The sequence below is a fragment of the Echinops telfairi genome, unplaced genomic scaffold (assembly GCF_000313985.2).
Source record: "Echinops telfairi isolate 266 unplaced genomic scaffold, ASM31398v2 ScPeMD7_3533;HRSCAF=4204_0, whole genome shotgun sequence".
NCBI classification, from domain to species: domain Eukaryota; kingdom Metazoa; phylum Chordata; class Mammalia; order Afrosoricida; family Tenrecidae; genus Echinops; species Echinops telfairi.
In genome coordinates this window covers 30,880,567-30,901,949 of record NW_022107431.1, presented here as the reverse complement: position 1 = coordinate 30,901,949, position 21,383 = coordinate 30,880,567, and the positions used below count along the sequence as shown (strand labels likewise).

At 45.2% G+C, this 21,383-nt stretch overlaps 1 protein-coding gene across 1 annotated transcript in view; it reads right to left on the bottom strand.

Moving 5' to 3' along the window:
• Nucleotides 1–5,314: 5,314 nt before the first annotated feature.
• Nucleotides 5,315–21,383, bottom strand: part of TXLNB (taxilin beta) — a 59,509-nt gene continuing 43,440 nt past the window's right edge. Inside the window, exons 5-9 of the mRNA XM_045294587.1 lie at nt 21,211–21,330; nt 15,953–16,027; nt 11,321–11,413; nt 7,960–8,055; nt 5,315–6,480 (exon numbers count right to left, since the gene is read on the bottom strand). Of these exons, the coding sequence (XP_045150522.1) occupies nt 5,695–6,480; nt 7,960–8,055; nt 11,321–11,413; nt 15,953–16,027; nt 21,211–21,330 (1,170 nt within the window). The 3' untranslated portion in view covers nt 5,315–5,694. The remainder of the gene's footprint in view (nt 6,481–7,959; nt 8,056–11,320; nt 11,414–15,952; nt 16,028–21,210; nt 21,331–21,383) is intronic.

Sequence of the window (21,383 nt, the reverse complement as noted above, 5' to 3'; positions counted from 1 at the left end):
TGTGTGACTGAGGAACTCTGGTTTGGGTAGAGCATTGGCTGCTTTCAGAGGAATCTGGTCAGTATTCCCATCTAACATAAACTTGACCTTGTGACTTTGGGGAAGATGAGAGCTCTTTCTATAAATGGACCTTTGTGTGTGTGTGTGTGTGTGTGTGTGTGTGTGTGTATGTGTGTTTAATCGTTTTATTAGGGGCTTATGCAACTTATCACAATCCATACATACATCAATTGTGTAAAGCACATTTGTACATCCATTGCCCTCATCATTCTCAAAACATTTGTTTTCCATTAAATGGATCTTTCTATAAAAGGATGTTGTGCTCTTGCTGTAAAGTTGAGCTCCGACTTTGACCAGCAGCTGTATGGTGGCCATTGATGGCCATCGCAGGCTCATTACGATGCTTACTCATCACTCCGCTAGTGTGAGAAGACAAAAATGTCTCATCAATTTTGAAGAGTCTAGACATGTTTTAGAATGCTGCCCCTTATCTAGTCAGTGCTATGATTTATGGCCGTAACTATCTTTCTTGCTCATGTAAACAAGAGTTAGATTTTTTCCTCTTGTTTTATTATTCACTGTATTTATATTTCTCTAGAGTTGGGTTTTGATTTTCCCCCTTTTGCTTTTTGCTATGTTAAGTGTAGACATCGTATTCTAGCCTATGCCTAGCGAGTTTACACAGTCACCTGCATATATTGAGGTGCAATTTATGGGGTAACCATTTCAAACACTATATGTGTGTGTGTATATGCTGTTTAATTTGTATCTGGGTTGGTGCTGGATGCTCTCAAGGCGGTTCTGACTCATAGCAACCCTGTGTACAACAGAATGAAACCCTGTCTGGTCCCGTGTCTTCCTCACAATTGGTATGTTTGAGCCCATTGTTGCAGCCACTCTGTCAATCCATTTTGTCAAGCGTCTACCTCTTTTTCACTGTCCTTATATTTTACCCAGCATGATGTCCTTTTCCAGGGACTGACCTCTCCTGATAACATGACCGAAGTAAGTGAGATGACCATCTTTGTTTCGAAGGAACAGTCTGGCTATCCTTCCAGGACAGATTTGTTTCTTCTCCAGGTCGTCCACGGTATTTTCAACATTCTGTCTAGCACCAAATTTCAAATGCATCAGTTCTTCTACCACCTTCCTCAGTCAATGTCCAACTTTCATATGCGTCTGAGGCCATTGAAAATACTGGGTATCTATATAGTCACATTTATTCTATAAATAATTTGATATACTACCGTGTATCCATCCATGTGCATAAAAATTGAATACACCATAGAAATCCGGAGGTCTGATAGCTATCAATAGCTATTACTCTTACTTGCACAACCATGACTTTCCTCAAAGACAAACTCATACTAATGTGAAATAAAAAAATGACTAGTATCTCCGTACTGTGATATGGAGAATGCTGATGGTGGTCAAGTTTCGGGCAGTTGTTTTCTTTTCTTGATTTCCTAAAGGTTTCATATTGTAATTTTATTCTTTTTCTATTGGAAAGACATGTATTCTTTTATAAGAAAGGCAATCAAATGACAACACTGAAAAACATGTTTGTAAAAATTCTCCAGGCTGGAGCTAGAGTGTTGAGGTCTCTCATCATCATTATAATCCTTACCCTTCAAGGAAGTACTGCTTTCACAAATGGGTCAACGAGTGTAAGGGATCAGGTTGTGTGACACCTTGGCTGGGCCACAATTCTCAGTGGTTTGGCAGATATGATGTAGACAAGCTCCTTGATCAGATCTGATACAATGTAATCATCTTCATCACAAACTCTAAACAGCCGATTAATTTAAAGAGTTTCCGCAGAGTTGTTGCCTCCTTCCAAAATATGTGGATGCACTGGCAAAACTTGTTTGCATTGTGCTTGCTCTTGATCCTGCATTTGGCTCATCATCTGACCTCAGGTTCTTTGGGCTCAGCCAATGATCTGCCCTGTTGCCCACTGATGCTGGGAGTCATCAGCAGCCTGACATTTTATCTGCTGCTGATGGGTTGGGTCCTCAGTGCCTGCAGCTACAGGAGCATCATTGTTATATTTGAGCCCATTTTTGCAGCCACAGTGTCAATCAATTCATCTTGTCAAGGATCTACCTCTTTTTCTGACTTCTGACCCATAGACTTAGAACCCGGCAGCCTCTACAACTATGTGATTCATTTCCTTGAGCTAAATATCTCTGTGTATATACACACATAATGTACTGGTTTTGTTTTTCTAGAGAGCCCAGTCTAAGCAATTGGTTTATATATCTCTTACTCCTTACCTCTTACTAGTCTTAAAAGTTTCATCTATATATATATGTATATCTATACTTCAGACTGAAAGCCTTTTAATTAGCTTTCCCCTGGTGGTCACTATGAGTCAGAATCAACTCAATGGCAGTGAGTCTGGGTTTTGATTTGGCTTTCCTTCTTTTAACAGAATGTCTTCTTTGCCTTCCACAGTGGTTGTTCTGCTGCTTGACATTAAATGTTATCAATTGACACTCCATTCTGAAATAATGAGTTTCCCACCTAGTTATAAGGATGACATGAGATAATTAAATGTTTTCATACACCACTTTTAAGAATCGCATGTAAAAGCGAGGTAGAAGCTGTCCTTAGTAGGCATCTTAGGAACTAAGATTCAGCAGGAAGAAGACCTTGCCATTGGGTTTCACCAGTTTGATGGGCAGTGTGATCATTGCTCCTTGGCAGCTGGATGGTAGGCAGAGGAATTGGACTCTGTTTTCTTGTTAGCCCTGGACATTCTGTTCCCAGCTCCTCGTACACATTTACTCAGAGACCAACATTTAAGTAAAACGCGGGGCTAACTATTATCTTTGTTAGCTGCTTTTGAAGTATAATCCTCAAGCACAAACAAACAAAAGCTGTGGTCAAGTTACTTCTGACTCATAGTGGCCCCTCAGAACAGAGCAGAGCGACTTCGTTGGGTTTTGAAGCTGTAATGTTTACATAAGCAGACTGCCTTGTCTTTCTCTTGAAGAGCGGTCGGTGGGGTCAAATTGCTGACCTGTACATTAGCAGCTGAGTGCTTAACCACTCTACCATGACATAGAAGTCACCAAAGTAAGCTAAAAGTAAACGAAAAACTTAAAAACAAACTAATAGAGAACTGGGGAAGAGAAGTATCATTTTAATAGATACAGAAAGTAGAGTTATTTAATTTAGAAAACAGTAATAACTAATGTTTCTGTATCTTAGACTTGGCATCTCTAGACACAGCTATGTGAACTGGATTAAGAGTAGAAATTGCTTCTTCATTCAGACCTTGAGAGTTACGGTTATCATTTAGGGCTAAATTCTAGCACAAAAGACTATAATAAAACATGCTTCGACTATTAAATATAGACAGTTACTATAGACTCCAAACGTCTCTATTAAGCCGTGCAAATTTCAGGCAAGTTATTGTATCTGAAACTCTAAGATCTAGATGGTAGTGAATAAGGTGTTGTTATGAATGTCTTTTGGATGAAACAAATGAGTTTGGGGTTTTAGCATGATCAAGTTACTGGAGTTTTGGCTCCTCTCCCACCTGTTTCTCTTGCTAAACACTCAAGATGGGAGACTCTACCAAGATTATATAACTGTTCTTGGAAATCTAGTCTCTGTGAATAATGGGAAAGGAGACCCTTACAGATCGTTGTGGTGAATATTTGGCTCCGAATTAATCTGGACGCTTAAATCTCTGAGATTTCCAGTAATGTTGAATTTGGCAGCATACCCTGTGGTTGTAATATTTTAAGCCTTTAAAATTTATGGGTTCTCCAATAATGACATGCTTTCCCCACCCCCCTGATTATTTTTCATGACTAGCATTCTTGTCATAGGCCTATCTACTTCAAACAAATGCAATCCGGTGTACGGCTCTTGCAGCGCATGGTGACTGCCTAAAGCGCTTTGTGTGCCTTGGCATGTGGCCACGGGCAACTGCGAACACGAGGGCTTTCCTGGGTGACTAGGGAGCATCTTGTTTTCATCTATTTTTCTACTTGAGTTCGCCTTCTAGGGTTAGACCTTTTTCCTCCTTTCCTTTCTCTCTTCTTCCTCCTGGCTTTCCTCTCTCCCTCTCTCTCTTCCTCCTTGCCTTCTTAGATCTCTCTTTTCTCTTCAGCGTTTCATTCTTCCTGCACTTCGTTGTTGTGAGGGGCTGTCTAGTTGATAGTGATTCCCCGTTAACCCCGTGTGATGAAGTAGAACTGCCCAGGAGGATCTTCCTGACTACCCTTTATCAGAGCTGACCGTCATGTCCTTCTCCCCAGGAGCCACGCTGTGACTTCAACCGCCAACCTTCCAGTTTGCAGCAGGTAGCTTAAATACCCCCACCCGGGCCAGAGTCATCGATGTCATCAGTATTTGGACAGGTCCTAGTAAGCAGTAGTGTTGCAATGCTCCGTGGAAAGGACCAGGTGTTTCTAGCTTTTGCCTTCTCCTGAGTCCTCACGTCTTTTTTGGCAAGTCATTGGAGCAGGGGCCCATTTGGTCTCTGCTTTGTACTTCTGGCTGGGGGAGAATTCCTCAAGAAGAAAATGTGCCTTCCCCTAGTGAGGTTCGCTGAGGATTCTTTCTGGAAAGAATAGCTTTTGTTTAGTGTTTCTCGAGCTGAGGACTGGGTCTAGTAAGTTTCTGCTGTGAAGCAGGCAGTGTAAGAAGAAGGTCCAGACGCTTTCGGAACGTAGGCTGGGGCAGTGGTAGCAAAAGGTGGTGGTGGGAGACCCTCTGGGGAGGGCCCAAGGGCAAGGGTGGCAGAAAAGGGGCCGGCTGGCTAGGTGAACATTCTAGAGACTGTGGGAGTACAGTAGAGCAGAGGCAGTGGTGCAAAGCACAGCCTCTTCTGGGCCGGGAACCTCTCAACCTTCCACCCTTTAGCTCCCCTTTCTGCCCCAACCCTTTCTTTGCAAGGGGTCTTCAAGGGCACTATTCTGCTTTCTTGTTGAGGCCTCTTGTGGTCATCTCTGTGTCCAGGATTTCTGTACAGAATTGCCAAATGGCTCTACAGCCATGTAATCAATGGGTGATTTGACTGGGTCACTGATTTTTTGTCCAGCATAAAGGTTTAAATATGTATGTCCTCAATCTACTTCTGCTTGGTTACTGTAGTCACAAGTGTAAGTAAAAGATAATTCTTGTCTTGCATCTAAATAGTTTTCATAGAGACAAATCCAAAAAAGAGTGATAGAAATAAATTTGTAGCATATGTCTGTATACATGTATATAACATATATGCACACATTCATCTATATGCAAGTATATCTTATCACATAGAAACCCATGTATATACAGATGCACACACATACAAATATGAGTATATATATAAATATATATTTAAATGAAACTTGGGCAGCCATTGCTTATTGTGAAACATTGGATGATATGTAGAAATAAATAGAGCAACGCTTTATTGCAGAGGAAGTTTTTAAACACCCCATCTTGCTGTTGAATCAGAAATTGAATTAAATACCTTCTTAACAGCCATTTTGTATAAACTTGCTATTGGAAGCTATTCCTCCATATCAGTTAAAAACGGAGGACAAAGAGCAAATGTTGCATATGCCCTCTACAATGTCTGGGTCCTAACTAAGGCTCTTCCTCCTGACATGCAGCTAGCTGCTTACATCTCATTCAGAGGTGGGATGGGAAGATGGGAGGTCTGGAGGAGGTGCCTCAGAGGGTAGGGTGAGGCTAGTCTACTCCCTCCAGGTTGGGGTCAGCCTCTTGGGGCAGCTGCCGCTGCACTGAGGGCTCTGCTAGCAATCCACCAGCCACTGGTGGTGGTGAACACTCCGTCCTAGCCTCACATCCAGGCACCCCAGCTAAAGCTTCCTCATGCACCAGGAGGACCGGGCCACGACCCTTTGCCTCCTTCGCTGGTCCCGAGGCATGAGCTGGGGACAGTGCGGAGGTTGCTTCTACCTCTGGTTTCCGGGGTGGCTGAACATGCTGGGCTCCAGTGGGGAGGCTCTTCCCACAGGCCTCTGCTCCCAGCCCAGTGTGGGGTTCAATGACTTGGGGGGGAAGTTCTGCCTCGTTGCTTCCTTGGGCGTTAGCCTGAGGTGTTGGGGGAGGCAGTGGACTCTCAGACTCCAAGGAAAGAAACAGAGGGGCTTGCTCTGGCTCCTGGTGGGCTGCATCATCTGGACCTTGAAGGCTGCCTGATTCTGGGGGGATCTCTTTGGGCTGCTTGAGGGCGGGTTCTGGAGGATGGATGACCATGAAGGCTGCGGCCAGGTTCTTCACAGCCTCCTGGACACTCCGGACCTCCTCCGAGTCGACCTCTTCCTTCCCAGGCACGCCTACTTCGGACTCCTCACTGGAGGGGTGCTGGCTTGGGTCTTCCTCTTCAGGCATCTTGGCTTCTCTGATCTTCTTGTAGAGCTCGTTTCTCTCTTCTTGCAAAGCTCGACAGAGATTCTCCAGCCTCCCAATTTTCATCACGAAGCACTCGTACTCTTTCGCCCTCAGCGCTTTCTGTGATTGGAAAACAGACACACAGACGTAAACTGGAGGGAAGAGTGTAATGGCCAGCATGCTCTCTGGGGACCAGCAGGACTGTTTGTTTGCGAATGTGTCCCCGGGGCTGCGGGCCCAGCCATGGAGCGGTGCTGGGACAGACCCTCGGCCAGGAGCTCATGCTCCTTGGTGCATTGTGTGCTAGATACTGCAGTCTACCTACTCTCCCCATCCTTTCCTTGAGGACCCCAGGTGGCAGCCAACAGGTCCAACGCCAGACACCCCTTTGAAAGGTTGATGGTTCCAACCCAAGTTAAGGGGCCTTGGAAGACAGAGCTGGTCATCTGCTTCCTGATAGGTCGCAGCCTCGAACCCCCTGCTGATCTCTACTCTGCCCACGGGGGGTGCTGGGCAACCTGCAGCTACTTCATCAACAACAACAGCCTTTTCTTGAGGAAATGAAGCCGGCCAAAAACAATGACAGAGACAGGCCTGGGACTTGGCCTTCCTCCAGCCTTTGTGGTCTCGTCTACAGATAAGCTGCAGCGCTAGGCTCCTCCCAGCAGCCATTCCCACGTATGTGTTGATGAATCATAAGCGTCCCTCTTTGAAATTGCTTGCAATTTGGAATGAATTGTTAGAACAGTCATTACAACTAGAGAAGCTTACCACACACACGAGGCTGGCTGCTCAGACTGTTTCAGTGTTGGTTGGGTCTTTAGACAGGTGCGCGTGCTCGGACAGGAAGCTGATCCTCGTCCCCTGACCTGGTGTTGCTCTGTAGTTTACAAACGCGCCTAAGACTCACCCCCGCACCGCTAGCCTGTCAGCCCAGACTATTCCGTGCTTGACATCATTCGTTGTTGTTGCTGCTGTTGTGAGCGGCTGTGGGGTCAGTTCTGACCCACAGGGACCCAGTGAACAGCAGAATGAAAGACTGCCCTGCACCACCCTCACGATTGTCGTGGTGGGAGCTCATCACTGCAGCCACTGTGCCCATCCACCTTGCTGAGCATCTTCCTCGTTTTGACTGACCCTCTACTCTACCATGCATAACGTCAGTATCCAGTTGCTTGCTGGAGGAAGATTGCTCTCTATCGGTCTACAAAAGCGAACACACCGTGGGAGCGGGTGTCTCAATTCATCTTGGACTGACTGGGTTTCCTGCTCTTGGAAATGGCGAAGACGCGCCTCCTGTCTCCGGGGAATTCGGAGTCCGGCAGGAGGTGATGCGATTCTGGTCCCAGAGGACGTCATGAGTCTGGGTTAGTTACTGCATTCCTTTGCTCCGGTTATTTTTATTACATTTACCATGCTACACTCCTGGAGAAATCCAGCTCTTTTTTGGAATGCTACCTTTATACGATTATATGATCATTATTTTCTGTGAATAGTTTGGCTCTTCCTCCCACCCCTCGCCTAGAGGCTGTTCAGTTCATCCTAATTCATGGCCACCAAGGAAGGAAAAAGAAAATCCCGTGTGAGGAATGGGCTCACCTCCTCAATCATGTCCAAGAGGGCTTTGTTGCAGTTCTCGAAGCGCGCTTTCCACGTGGCCGTGTCCTTCTCCAGCTTCTTCATTTTCTTAGTTGTCTGGAAATTGGAGTGGATTCATGTTAATCACCATGTGTTAATGGAGCAAAGAAGGCTCCGCTGCATCTCTGACATCGAGATCAGCCCCTTTGTTACCAGCTGCTTGAGCAAGTGTATGTTCCCTGTCAAGGGCTGAAGACATGGGGAGGGAGAGCCAGGACTTCTTCCCGAATCTTCTCCATCAGTAGCGAGCACATGTTTGCACCAAAGCCCATGCAGGAAAAACAGACCACATAGGGGCACACTGCTTTGTTGCTATTTTCTCTCATTTAGAATCAAAGCAGCCTTACTGAGTTCCAAGACAGGATTGTTTGCTTCACTGAGTAGAACACTATTGATGAGGAAAGTGGGCAAGGGGTCTGAGCCAGGAACTGTTGGTTGATCGGTGCAGTTGAGAAGCAGCCACACGTAGGCTGCTGTCCATGCCTTTAGCCCTTCCCCGGGAGAGAACGCTGTGGAATTCACCGAACGCAATGACCCACGTTAATGAAATTCATCTTAGAAACAACGACACCAGGAAGTTTCTATTTTCACCCCTACTGGATAGATGGGGATACTGAGACTTAGCACAATGTAATGCTGCTCGGGTGAGCTTGAGAAAGAGTAGTGTTTCCCAAGGACTGTAATTCTTATCAACCGAAGTTGAAGGAGGGAATAGTATCAGAGCCTAAATTGTGAGAATCTACTTGGAAATCTAAATGTCCAAGATACATTTGTGGGACCTACATAGGAAATAAGCCTCTGGTGATCTCCCTCTGTCCATAATACAGGGATGGGAGGACAGTGTTTACTAAATAGAGTGCATTGGAGAGATGGCTATCGAAGTTCAAAAAGATCAATCTGACTTCAGTGGTTGAAAGCTTGTCAATTGGTTCTCCCTCTGATGCACGTTAGGCCTGATCTGCTTTTCAACATTTTCTGTATTGTTTTTGTTTGTTCATCTTGGGGTTTATCTCAGGTGTGTTATGTCCTTGGAGATCACCCTCTTGAGTTTTGTTACATGTTTTTCAGTATCTGAAACCCATGATTGATGAGCCTATAGGGACAGCAAGTAGACTAAGGGCTTCTGGGGGTACAGTGATGGGAGGGGGGTGGTGCTGTAAAAGAAAGCTGATGTCAAGGAATTCAGGAAAGAAAAGAATGTTTTGAAACTGATTGTGTGCTAACAATTGTACAACTCTGCTTGATGTGATTGAACTATGGAAAGATATGATTCTCTGTAGTAACTCCCAATAAAATAGTTTTGAAAAAAAATAACCATGTTTAGGACAGAATAGCAAGAAGCAATTTTTTGGAAAATTTTTGAAAAACTAAAAGTTATATAATTTTCCAGAATCAAAATTATGTAACTTTGTTATATATTTTTAATGATGTAATACTCTCATGATCACATAGTCTTTATAAGTATTTATAATGGCCTATATCCTAACAATAAACTTTTTTAAAAAGAGAATAAATTGCATAGAGAAACTAAAACCAAAGCAGAACAAAAATGAGTGGTGTTGGAGAGGCCAATCCCTTGAATGTTACATATACTTGGTGTCTGCTTACCACACGGCCTTAGGTGAATCAATTACAGCAGGTTAGCAAGCAGACTTGTGTTCCCAGTTTGTGGTAGCCCCTCTCTGCTGGGTCAGTGAAAGGCAAGGCAGGTCACTAGCACACTCTCCCTGGTGTGCAGTTGCTGGGACACGTGCTGCTCTGTGCCAGCTGTCATCAGCTGGGTGTTCCTGGAGGACAGGGCCTGGCTGGGGTGCTGTCAGCCCACAGGCTGTGTGGACAAGCTGGGTGAGCCTTGAGTGGTTGTTAATTTTAATCACATCTTAACTAAGCTAGTGGTTTATAAACCTTTTAAGACCATTGGCCCCCTTATGGATTTGATGGAATCTATAGCCACAAATGTATATAGGTAAACTTAAATAGATTTTTGGATTCAATTAATTAATTTCCAGGGAATCTACTAAAGTCCATAAATAGACACCAGATTTACAACCCCCGTGCTCAAATTCACTTCAGTCTGAAAACTCTATAATTTTAATATAAGTAAAATCATTTTTAAAAATGGATAAATCCGTCTGGTCTGGTAGTTACATAACCTGGTGTCAATTTGGGACTTGAGAGGATTAAGTGTGAAGGGTTGGAGTCTAGTCTGTCAATCAGGTCATAGCCAATGAGACCTCTGTGTGGGCCTGGCCTTCTCCTGAGGATTCTGGGAACTCCTGTATTTTCCCTCCTTGGAGGGGAGAGACACTTCTCTCACACTGCAACTTTTAATAAGTCTTGGCCTTTTTAAAGACCATCTTAAGTTTACTCCCTGAATTGTAAAATTTGATTTTATAAGGATTTTTCTAAAAGGAAAGTTTTTACCCTTAAACATGGCGAATGCCAATGCCTGCTCAGAGCACAATGCTGATGCTGGCTTTGTGTGGGGAAAGCACTCGGTAAAAACAAGACTTAAAGACTATGTCCAATAATAATATTACTGCCTATATTTGCAGGAAAAATCTTTTAAAGTACATGAATTCATTTGACTCACAACTTTGCAAAATAGGCAAGGGAATCGTACCTCCAGTGATAGTTTAAAAAATTAAAATTCTGGGTAATTAAGTGAATTGATCAAGGCCACTTGGTGAGGATGTGGTCTGCCTAGGGTTTAAGTTTCTGTCAAGTATAGCCTTTTCCATACCGTATATACTTGAGTATAAGCCAACCCAAATATCAGCCGAGACACCTAAATTTACCACAAAAACTGCATTAAAAACAGGCTGAAAAACTCAACTTATACATGAGTATATGTGGTATATTTGACAGAAAGTATACAGTTCTGTATATTTTTCACTTTGAGAAGGAGCTCATAAGATATTTTAAAGAAAAGATTATATTTTCTACCCTAACAATTAATTTTTGTAAACAAGTTTTCAGTTTTCCCTTTAGAAGATTAGGACTTTTTTTTGCTTCAATATTTAAAGCAAAATGTTCAGTTGTCAGCACTTGTTTTTTTGGTAAGCTATACGTGGATTAGAAAAAGAACATGTTCTTTCCCAGATTTAAAATATATCCTAGGGTTTTTTTTTTTGTTTTACTCTAGCTAAGATTATTTTATCAGAGACTTATGAATACAAAAGTAGAACACAAATCTAATCCACGCCTTTATTACTTCACGAAATGCACGGAAATATCCTTGCAAGAGATAAATGAAACCCAAAGGAGCCTGCCTGTCGAAACAGAAAATGTCCACATTGCACAGGTCACAGGCAACACTCACTCTGTCCATTTCCTGCTTGAAAGTGGCAAACACCTCGTTGCTCTTTGTCAGAGTGTTCTGGAACTCTTCAAACCGCCCCGAGTAGAGCGTCAGCTGCAAACAGAGAACACAGTGGATCTATTTTAGGCTGCTTTCAAAATGCTTCCAGAACAAAACAACATGCCATTGTTCATTATTTGAAAAGAAAAATGATTTAAGGAAATTCACAATACAATGTTAGGAATAGGTTCAGCAGTTTTGATGGAAGCAGATATTTAAACAGAAATGAAATCATCCAGGATGGCATCATGATTTCATAGATCATAACTTCTACCAGCAAGCATTTGTTGAGCCCTGAACAGAGACATTGAGTGTATAGGGAAACTATTTGCTATGTGAATTCCAAGGAGTGCTGGGGCTGTAGTGGTTCTGTGTTGCACTGCTAACCACAAGGCCAGCAGTTCGAACCCTATGCAGTCTGTGGGAGAAAGAGGAGTCTTTCTGCTCTCCCTGAGATTTGCAGCCTCAGAAACCTGAGGGTAGTCCTATAGTGCTCTGTAGTGTTACTGTAAGTCAGAACTGACTCGAAGGCAGTGCATTTATTATTATTATTATTATTACTTTGCACTCCTACTGGGAAGACCACTGTGGAGGGAATTTGACAAGCAGATTGTGAGCTAAGTGCTCACAAGAATATAGTGCACAAAGCCAGTTAAGTGGAATGGATCGTCTGAAAAGGCGGTAAGCATGGCAGGTGGTCTTGAACTTGGGCTTGAAGGAGAGGAAGAATGTAGACCAATGGAGAGAAGTGATGAGGGAAATGTGGGGAAGACTAAGATGAGGGCTGCTGTCCTTGGACAAATTGGGCACTACCCAACGATACCACATCTAAACAATTGCTATTCCATCTTAGGCCTTGTAGTTTCATATATTTACAGTGTTTAACCAATTGATAGAAGTCCCTTTTGATCCAACGTAATTTCCAACTCATCAGTTGTCTACAGATGAATGTAACAAGAAGGGGATGCCTTCTACTAATTTTCACAAAAGCATCATATGGGTTAACTCATTGCCATTAAGTTGATCCCTTATGGGCCAGATGGTAGGAAGCCTCATCTTTCTCCCATGGAGTGGTGGGTAATTTCAAACTGGTAACCTTGCAGTTTGCAGCCCAACGCAGAGCCCACGACACCCTCAGGGGTCCATCATATGGGCGAGGAGTGGTGAATCTGCGGCTCAGTGCTCTACTTCAAGGCTTGCATTGGGATGGGAATTGGGCAGGGGAAGAAACTGTGTAAGTACTTGATTGGTCGTGGCAGTAGGTAAAATGAAAATCTTAGGTTAAAGGTAATATTTTAGAATAGCGAGTTTTGAGGGAGTAGAGATTTACTACATATACTTGAAGTTGGTGGAACCTCTATTTTCAAATGCATCCGTGGTCCCCTCAAGGGTCTTGAACATTCCCAATTTCTCAGAAAGTCACAGCAATGTCCTCTGTGTGAAAAAGCAGGAGAGGCTGCACTTGGCAGACTTGCAGGCTGGGTTGTTGGCCAGAAAGAGGGAGACAGCGGGCCAGCTGGCCGTGCCTGTGGGACAGTCATTTTGAAAGCAGAGAAGCACACAGCTGAAGAAAAGCTGTCTGGTTAGCTAGCCCCCCACTCTGGGGGTAGCTGTTGGAAGGAGGAGTGTGTGCTGGGGGACAGCTCCTTGAACGCAGACAATTTGGATCTGGAGTGACTTGGTCCCAAATGATTTTGAACAGCAGAGGTTTGATTGCAGTGAGCAACAATAAAGTAGCCCAACCCCTTTCAAAAGAACACCGAATTTCTATAGACACATCAAACACCAACCGACTGCCATGTTGTGCCACTGCCACTCATGAGGACAGTGAGTGTGCCACAGAGCTTGGGGCAGCCCTGGTGGTCTACACTGGTTTCTCGCAAGTCCTTGCTATGAAGTTTAAGGGAGATTAGTAAGGAATACCATAACCCATGGATCGGAAATTGACATGGAGTTTGACATTCTCTTTCTCTCTCACACACACCAGGTACATAGAACAATACTTAGTGTGTGCAATTACTTTGATATAGTTTACTCAGCTCTGTTTAATTTTTTTCCCCAGATCGCTGGCTGGAATCCACTAAAATGATCTCAGTTACCACTAATGGCTCAGGGCTCTGCGTTTATGAGCAGGTGTGTGGTCCATCTCCCCGATGCATCCTTTTGAGGATCAGAAGAAGCTCCCTCACCCACTCATGTCCAGTTCTCCTTTCTCTTTGGCAAAAACTTCCTTCTTGTGCGTGAATTTACACAGACCCCTTTCCTCTGCTCCGAGTTTCCTTGTTGCTGGCTTGAGGCGTGGAGAAGACAGTCTCACTCCTAGTGCGGGGGAGCACTGTCTCCCTCAGGACCACCCTCTGGAGGCTTTCTCCAGTGACTCTGTTGGTGGCTCTGGGCGTTAGGCACAGGGTTGTTGACCTAAAGGTTAACAGTTCAAACCCACCAGGTCCTCTTTGAGAGAGAGAGAGAGAGAGAGAGAGAGATAAAGCTAGCTGCTACCATAAAGATTTATAGTCTCAGAACCCTGTGCAGGGTTGCTGTGAGTCAGAATCTACTCTATGGCAGTTGGGTTACTTGGGTTGGTGCTCATATTCTGCTTGTCGTAGTGAGCAAAGCCCACGTGGACTGTGCACCTCTGCGGCTATCATCTCTAACCCTCTCTTCTGATGCTTCCTGTCAACTTGAGAGCCGTGTGATCCGCGGTGTCCTCCCTGACTATTACACCGACAGCATGCATGGCTCCGGGACCTCCCTCATGTTGGTTGGCATTTCAGAGAGATATGGATGGGACATCCAAGAGGTCATCCTACCCGCCAGAAGCAGAAGGAGAAAGCAATTGTTTGCCTCTCTTATTTACTGTAGTAGTCTTGCACTCAAAAAAAGTTGGTTGAATAGATTGCACTTATTATGGGCTGGGCATTGTGCTAAGTGCTTTGCATGTATGACTTGAAACACACTTTTTATGCAAATTACTATTCATTAACTGGTTTTCCCTTTACAAACTTAAATATATGAATAACTCGCCCATCACTGCTGAGCGAGGGCTTTTCTGATGTAAAAATAGCCACCTTTTTAGATCAGGGATGCTACCTGTTAGTGTTTTTTGAAAGACTGAATGTGAATCCCCTCTCAGAGAGCCCATTACGTCATCCTAACTTAACAGGCAAGCTAATTTAGTCCAGAGAGGTTAACTGAGTTACACAGTCACACAGATTCTCAATGGAAGAGCCAGGGCTCTGACCCTGGCCCCCAAACTCAGTCAGTTACTGAGGGATTATCGAGGATTGTTGGAAAGGCTATGAACTCTGGGTAGATGCCTTTTTGTTCTTAGGATGCAGGTAGGTAATAGGATCACATATTTATGTTTCATAGGACATTAAAATCCTAGGTTTTGATGTCCCCTGAATGAATCATTCTCTATGTCAGAGTCTACAGATATTACCTCTGTAATATGGTCTGTAACAAGTTCTCAAGTCTTTGTGCTGCAAATGGGACAGAGCTAGAATCAGCAACTCTATTTGGATTCCCTGGGCTTTTCCCACCAGCCACGCCCCCTTCACCACTGCCCACCTCGTGAGTGGCCACCACTGCCACCGCCTTCTGCCATGGCCCGATGGGCTCATGGCTACCTGACAGATGGCCTGTGAGCTTCTGCTTCAAGAATTTAGTCTTCAAATTCGGGACCCTTTGATTCGACTAATAATCCTCAAAGACTACACTTCCAGACTCCTTGTGATTAGTACTTTAAAATGATTCTGATATTTGATCCCAAAAGGTCATATTCACATTTTTGTCCATGCGGTGGTATGGTTTAGGTTCTAAATTTCTTAATTTTTTTTAAAACAAAGAACACGTGTGTCTTGTGGCAGAGAGCTCTCTATTATCTCCCATCAGTTCCGTAGTCAGCACATCAACATTTACCAGTGAATTGTCTGGCTCTCCGGTTAATGCTGCACCATTTGAAAGGCCTCTGGTTTCCCAAGCTTCTATCACTTTGCTCTAGGAGACTGCCCGGGAAGGCACTGCAGCACTGGGGAGGAGCCCCGGTGGGGCCGTGGGTGCAGTTACGCTACTAATAAAAAGGTAGGTGATTTGAACTCCCCAGCTGCTCTGAGGACCCAAGATGAAGCGGTCTCTTTCTATACAGGTTTACAGCCTTAGAAACCCATTGGGAGAAGCTCTCCCTTATCTGTAGGGTTGCTGGGATTCAGAAGTGATGGCAACAGTGTTGACCAGAGCATTTCTACCAGCAGAGCAGTTTGAGCTCTCTCTGGGGCCCTGCGGCAAGATGGGTATTCCAGAACCCGAGAACGAGTGTTTGCCAGAAAGGGAGCTCAACCCCAAAGGGAAAGAGGCAATTGGATAACTTCAGAATTTGCCCAGGATCAGCTGTTCCCCGCGTCTTTCCTCTGGAATCTGAGGCATGAATTCCCATGTTGTTGCTGCTGCTGCCTTTGAGCCCTCCCAGATCAAGGTGATCCCATGTGCTACCCTAACACCTGCACAGCCTACTACACGCCCCCGTGCTCCACAGTCCCTTTACTTGGGAAGAGTGAGGAAAGCGCAGCCCCCACAGTCTACCCCCCATGTCACCTGAGCCTGCAGGACTGTCTCTTGTTCCTTCAGCACTTTGGCCTGAAGCTTCCACTCTGCTGCCTGGTTCAGGAGCTGTGAGGAGAGAGGATGCATGGAGGATTGACAAGTTGTCTGTGACTCCACTGCCTGGCTGTAATTAGTACGTTAAGGCTCTGTAGCTTCGTTCATTACTCCAATCAAGCAATTTTTGGAACTCCACAAGGAATGGAGAGATAATAATTGATCTAGAAAGTTGCCTTCTCAAACAAATGACTTGCTTTAATAGAAAAACAAGAGAAACAGCCACTCCCTCAAGCATGCAGCACACAATGTCCACCCTTCTCCACAATTCAGGAACCTGATCGAGCAATCCTGGCCAGTCAGCATTCAGCGCCTGCTTGCTCCTCTCCACAGCATCGAGAAACCCTAGGGCAGTGGTTCTCAACCTTCCTAATGCAGCGACCCTTTAATACAGTTCCTCATGTTGTGGTTACCGCCCACCCCCCCCATCATACAATTATTTTCATTGCTATTTCATAACTGTCATTTTGCTACTGTTATGAATCGAGCGCCCCCTGTGAAAGAGTCGTTTGACCCCCCCAAAGGGGTCGCGGCCCACAGGTTGAGAACCTCTGGTTTTAGCCATAAAAATGACACATACAATTTTTTTTAGTGATTTTAACTTAAAATCTGAAAAAAAATATGAATTCCCATGTCCACTGACTGGTGCCCTGATCTTTATTTTGCACTCGGATCTTCTGATTGGAGTTCAGAATCTCCTTTGGACAAAAATCACATCCATAATGTGACGATCGAGACTTCCAGTTATTTATTATTTACTTGTTTGGAAGATAGTGTAGAATCTAAAGATATTTGTGAAGCAACCATGTCGAGAACTTTTCTTTTAGATGCTTAACGTTCTTTGTTTATTTGATTGTTTTTAAAGTTGTCTTTTATGGCTGTTCACGTGTAATTTGACAATTGTTTCACCATCTGACTTCACGCAAACACGTGACCTTGAGAACTGAGCTGGCCTGACCCCAGCACCGTGTTGTCAATGTACTCGCATGCATGTGAAAGTTGGGCAATGCACAGGGAAGATTGGAGACGAATGGTGCATTTATTTAAATTACGGGGTTGGAGAAGAACCGTGCAATGAACATGGACAGTCAGAAGAGCAAACAAATACATCTTGGAAGAAACACCACTGGAATGATCCTTGGAGGCGAGTCTGGGAGAATTAGTCTCATGTACTTTGGGCATGCTCACTGGAGGAACCCGTCTCTGGAGGAGGAAGTGTAGGATCAGCAGGGGGGTGGGGGAAGATCTTTAATGAGATAGACTGACTGTGGCTGCAAGGATGGGCACAACCATAGCAACCATTATGAGGCTGGCACGTACCCGGGCTGAGCAGTGTCTCCCTCTGTTTTTCGTAGGATTGCTGTAGGAGTAGAGACCTACTCAATGGAACCGAACAATGACAACAACAAACGTACAAAGCAGCCGGAGAAAATTCATAGAAGCAACATGTTTCCCGGTGATATTTTATCGATTTGTGTATCAGTCCATTGATTCTTTTAATACAAGAACATGTATAACAGGAAAAACACATTTTGGAATCTGTTATGGCCATAATTTTGCCGCCCCCACCCTTCCCTCCAACCCCAAGATGTTGATGTCTTCACCCTTGCTATCTATGGATGTGAGCTGGGTTTTAACCATGGTATCAGTTGGCGGGAGGTCATACTGATCCCCTGAATTGGACCTCTAGCCCCTAGAACTGTGAGATAATGCATCTTTGTGTTTATCAGCCACCCAACTTGTGATACATTCTTTGGACAATATGATATAGAAAAAGGAATGCTATAGAATTAATGTAGGATGAAACGCTGCTTCTTGTCCAACTCCCTCCACCCACTGGGGTGGAATAGGCGTGGGAATTCCAGAACATGGCTTACCGTTGCCTACTAGCCCTGGGCACAGAATATGTAGAGGGCATCTCTCAGGCTGTCTTCTAGCGAGGATGGAGAAGCTGATGGATTAATCTGAGTAGCCAGCCAGATGGTCGTCTGTTTAGAATTATTTATTGTGTTTCAAGATAGGCCAATTTGGATGTTCCTCTTTTAATATTTACTTTTAAAATGTTTCCAAAGTTCGTGCGTTATTTTTATATTCAGAACAACCAAAAAACTCTAAGGTCATTCATTTTGGAATGTTTCTGTTATTCAAGAGCTCTGCTTGGTAAAGTAGAAGGGCAGTGTGGAAGAGGAAGACCCCTGTCCAAATAAATAGATGGCACTGTGGCTGCCAACAATGGGCTCAAACAGAACGACAAGGGTGAGGCCGCCCTAGGACTCGTCAGTGTGGGTTTCGGTTGTGCATAGGGTTATTGTGGGTCAGAACTGACTCAGTGGTACCAAACAACAACAGGCCAGTCCAGTGCTAGGAGTCCTTGGACGCTGTAAATGGTGACCTTGGCTGCTAGCCGGAAGGCTGGCGGTTACAGTTCTACTCTGACCCTCACGGGATTGCCCTAAATCAGAATTGCTGCCTGGAAACTGGTTTTGTTCCATTATGCCTCCCTGGGCTACAGTGAAGATTGGCTGTCTCGATGTGTAACTGACTCTTTGTGAGAGACCTGGGGCAACTGTGGTCTAGAAGCCCGACAGTCCCCTCTGGCCATCTGGAGTTGTGGGGAAGCTTGCTCATCCTGGCTGCCTAGGAAGGCTTTCAGCATATTTTGAGGAAGACCCTTGACAGTGAGAAAGACCAGCGGCTGCCCATTGTGCTTGAGGTGAGGAAACACACCCGATCTGTTTTGACATCTCACCGCTTCTAAGATGGTATCACAGACGTGGAAACCACATACACCGTGGTACATGTCCAACTTTGAGTAGCTGAGGGGAGCTACCCCTCTTTAACTCCAATCTGCTATTTGCTAAATCCCAGGGTGGAACATTGGCCTGGTTCTTGTCCATGCTGTCACCCCAGTTTTAACTTCATGAACCTTTGCCTGGTTCTTCCTCTCTCGTGGTGCTGTTTCTTATAACACAGCGAAGCTGCCCTATCCTGTCGGAAGTCGAATTTACCTGAGAGGATAATTATGACAACAGTGGGGTATCTTTTTTCTTGGATTTTGAAGAATAATGGAATGATTTATTTCTTATCTTGGGTTATAGATGGATTGAATAAATGCATCTTTTCCTTAAGAACATAAGGGTATTTTTTTAAAAATTTGAAATATATGACAGGTTATGTACTACAAAATCCCCCTTTCTTTGCCATGTTGGAAAACTGAAATTATTATTTTTTAAATTACTGTTCTAATAATGGAAGTGACTCGGCTTGAGTTTAGGTACATGAAAAGCTCATGACTGAATAGTAAACGGCCAAATTTGAACAATTGGTTCATTGACTGTGTCATAAATCATTCTCTCCCTACGAGCGTCATGCGCACTTGAGTTTGAGAGATGGACCCACCAGAGTTTGAACCATATCCTGGTCACCTAGCACTGTGTGACTTTCAGCAAGTGATGCATCCTCTGTGAGCCTCCCGTCTCACAGCTGTGGCATGTTTTGGTGTGGTTGGCCTTTGTGAGATGTCAGCACCACTGCCACCCGGTTTCTTAAACCCAAAGCATCAGGACCGGTCATCCTTGGTCCTCCCTCTCCTCTGTGTCCGTGGCTTCAGTCCCTCAGCACTGCCTCCCACTTTTACTTTAGTTAAAGTTAGGATAAAATTTAACTTCCACCTAGCTCCACCTCACCTTCTCTACTGCCACCTCCCTAATGCAGCCCCTCGGTGCACCTCATCTGGATTGCTGCAGGGTCCCTCCACAGTCTTGCTGTCACTCTCATATCTCTCCGTCTATTTCCAAACAAATTAATCAACGAACCCATTGCCGCCATGTCCATGTTGACTCAGCAAACTTCTGGAAGACTTCCGAGATGGTCAATCGTTCTAGACAGGAGCAGCCAACCTCGTTCTCCCCACCCGCCTCCCCGGGAGCCAAATAAATCTTCCAGAGGCAGCCCTGTCTGTCCCCTCCCTGACTCAATTGACCCAGCACTTCCCCACTCTGTTGAGAGTAAAATCCACGTGACTTTCCAAGACCTGCAAAGTGACACGGTGTGACCCACTTTCTTCTGAAACAGTTCTCCCCCATGATCAATGGGCTTTTGATTTCCTCAGCTTGCCTTTGGAGCGCACCCCACTGCTTCTGTGCCTGCCTGCCCTTTCTTCCTGCTGCTCGGACTAGAGATAGCGCCCCAGAGGCCACGCCACGCAGCTCCCTCCCATCAGCCAGGTCTCTACCCAGCAGCCTCCCCTCCCTTTCTGATCCGTCAATGTCAAGTCAGTCCTCTGCTCCCTCTCCACTTTCAGTTCCCCCTTACTGTCCCCAGCAGCATTATTCTGCTGTGGAATTCATTGTTTGTTGACTTGTTCATTGCCTCTCTCCTCATTTGTCTAGTCTCCATGGTGGTGGTAACCCTCCACGGCCTCCTGCACTTCTTGCTCTTCAGCAGCTTGACCGGAGCTTAGCATAGGGCTGCTGTTAGCTGGGGAGATGCCCCCCTCACCTACCCACCCACCCCGACTCATGGCAGCCCCAGGCACACTAGGACGGCACGTGCTGAATCCCGTGCCTTCCTCATGCAGTTGGCAGGGTCGGACTCTTGGCCCCCATCGGTTTGCCAGTCTGGGGAGGCCTTGCTACCTGGTCCATCTTGGGGCGGACCTTTCCTTGAAACCTCTCCGCATGATAACAACACACACCTCGCCACTGGCCGATGAGTGCTAGCTGTACTTGAAGGACCAGAGCTAAAATAAAAACCAGACTCGCTGCCATCGGGTCCATGTTGACTCACGGGAGGCCCTGTGGCTTTCTGAGCCTGTAACTGTTCACAGGAGTAGAAAGCCCAGTCTTTCTCCTGTGGGGCTGCCGGTGGTTTCGAACTGCTGACCATGAGGATTGGTCAACAAAACCACTACACCACCAGGGCTCTTATGCTTGAGTACATGGCCTGGGCATTGAACCCCGATAGCTGTCCAACACTGAAAGCGCACCACCCCCTCCCTATGCCCCATAGCTCATGAGAAAAATAATTGCCGAATGGGGATCTAGTTTCAGTGAACAATACTGTAGGCACAGTGCCCGGCCCTGGTTAGTGTCTCCACCACAGCCCAGGCATTTCGACAGTTACTGGAAACCATATCCTCAGCCATGCTTGACGCTCGGCCCACAGCCATGCGTTCGGATTAAAAGGATAGGTACATATTCCTTTTCTCGGGTGTGCCGCTCCTCTGCTTCCTTCATCATTTCCTGCGCCTGCTCAAGTTTGGCATCTACCAGCTTCTGCTGCAGTTCTCTGTGCTTAAATATTTTGTCCAGATGCTAAGGAAAAACAAAGCACATACACATAAAGTTTAGTTTGCCATTGTCTCTTT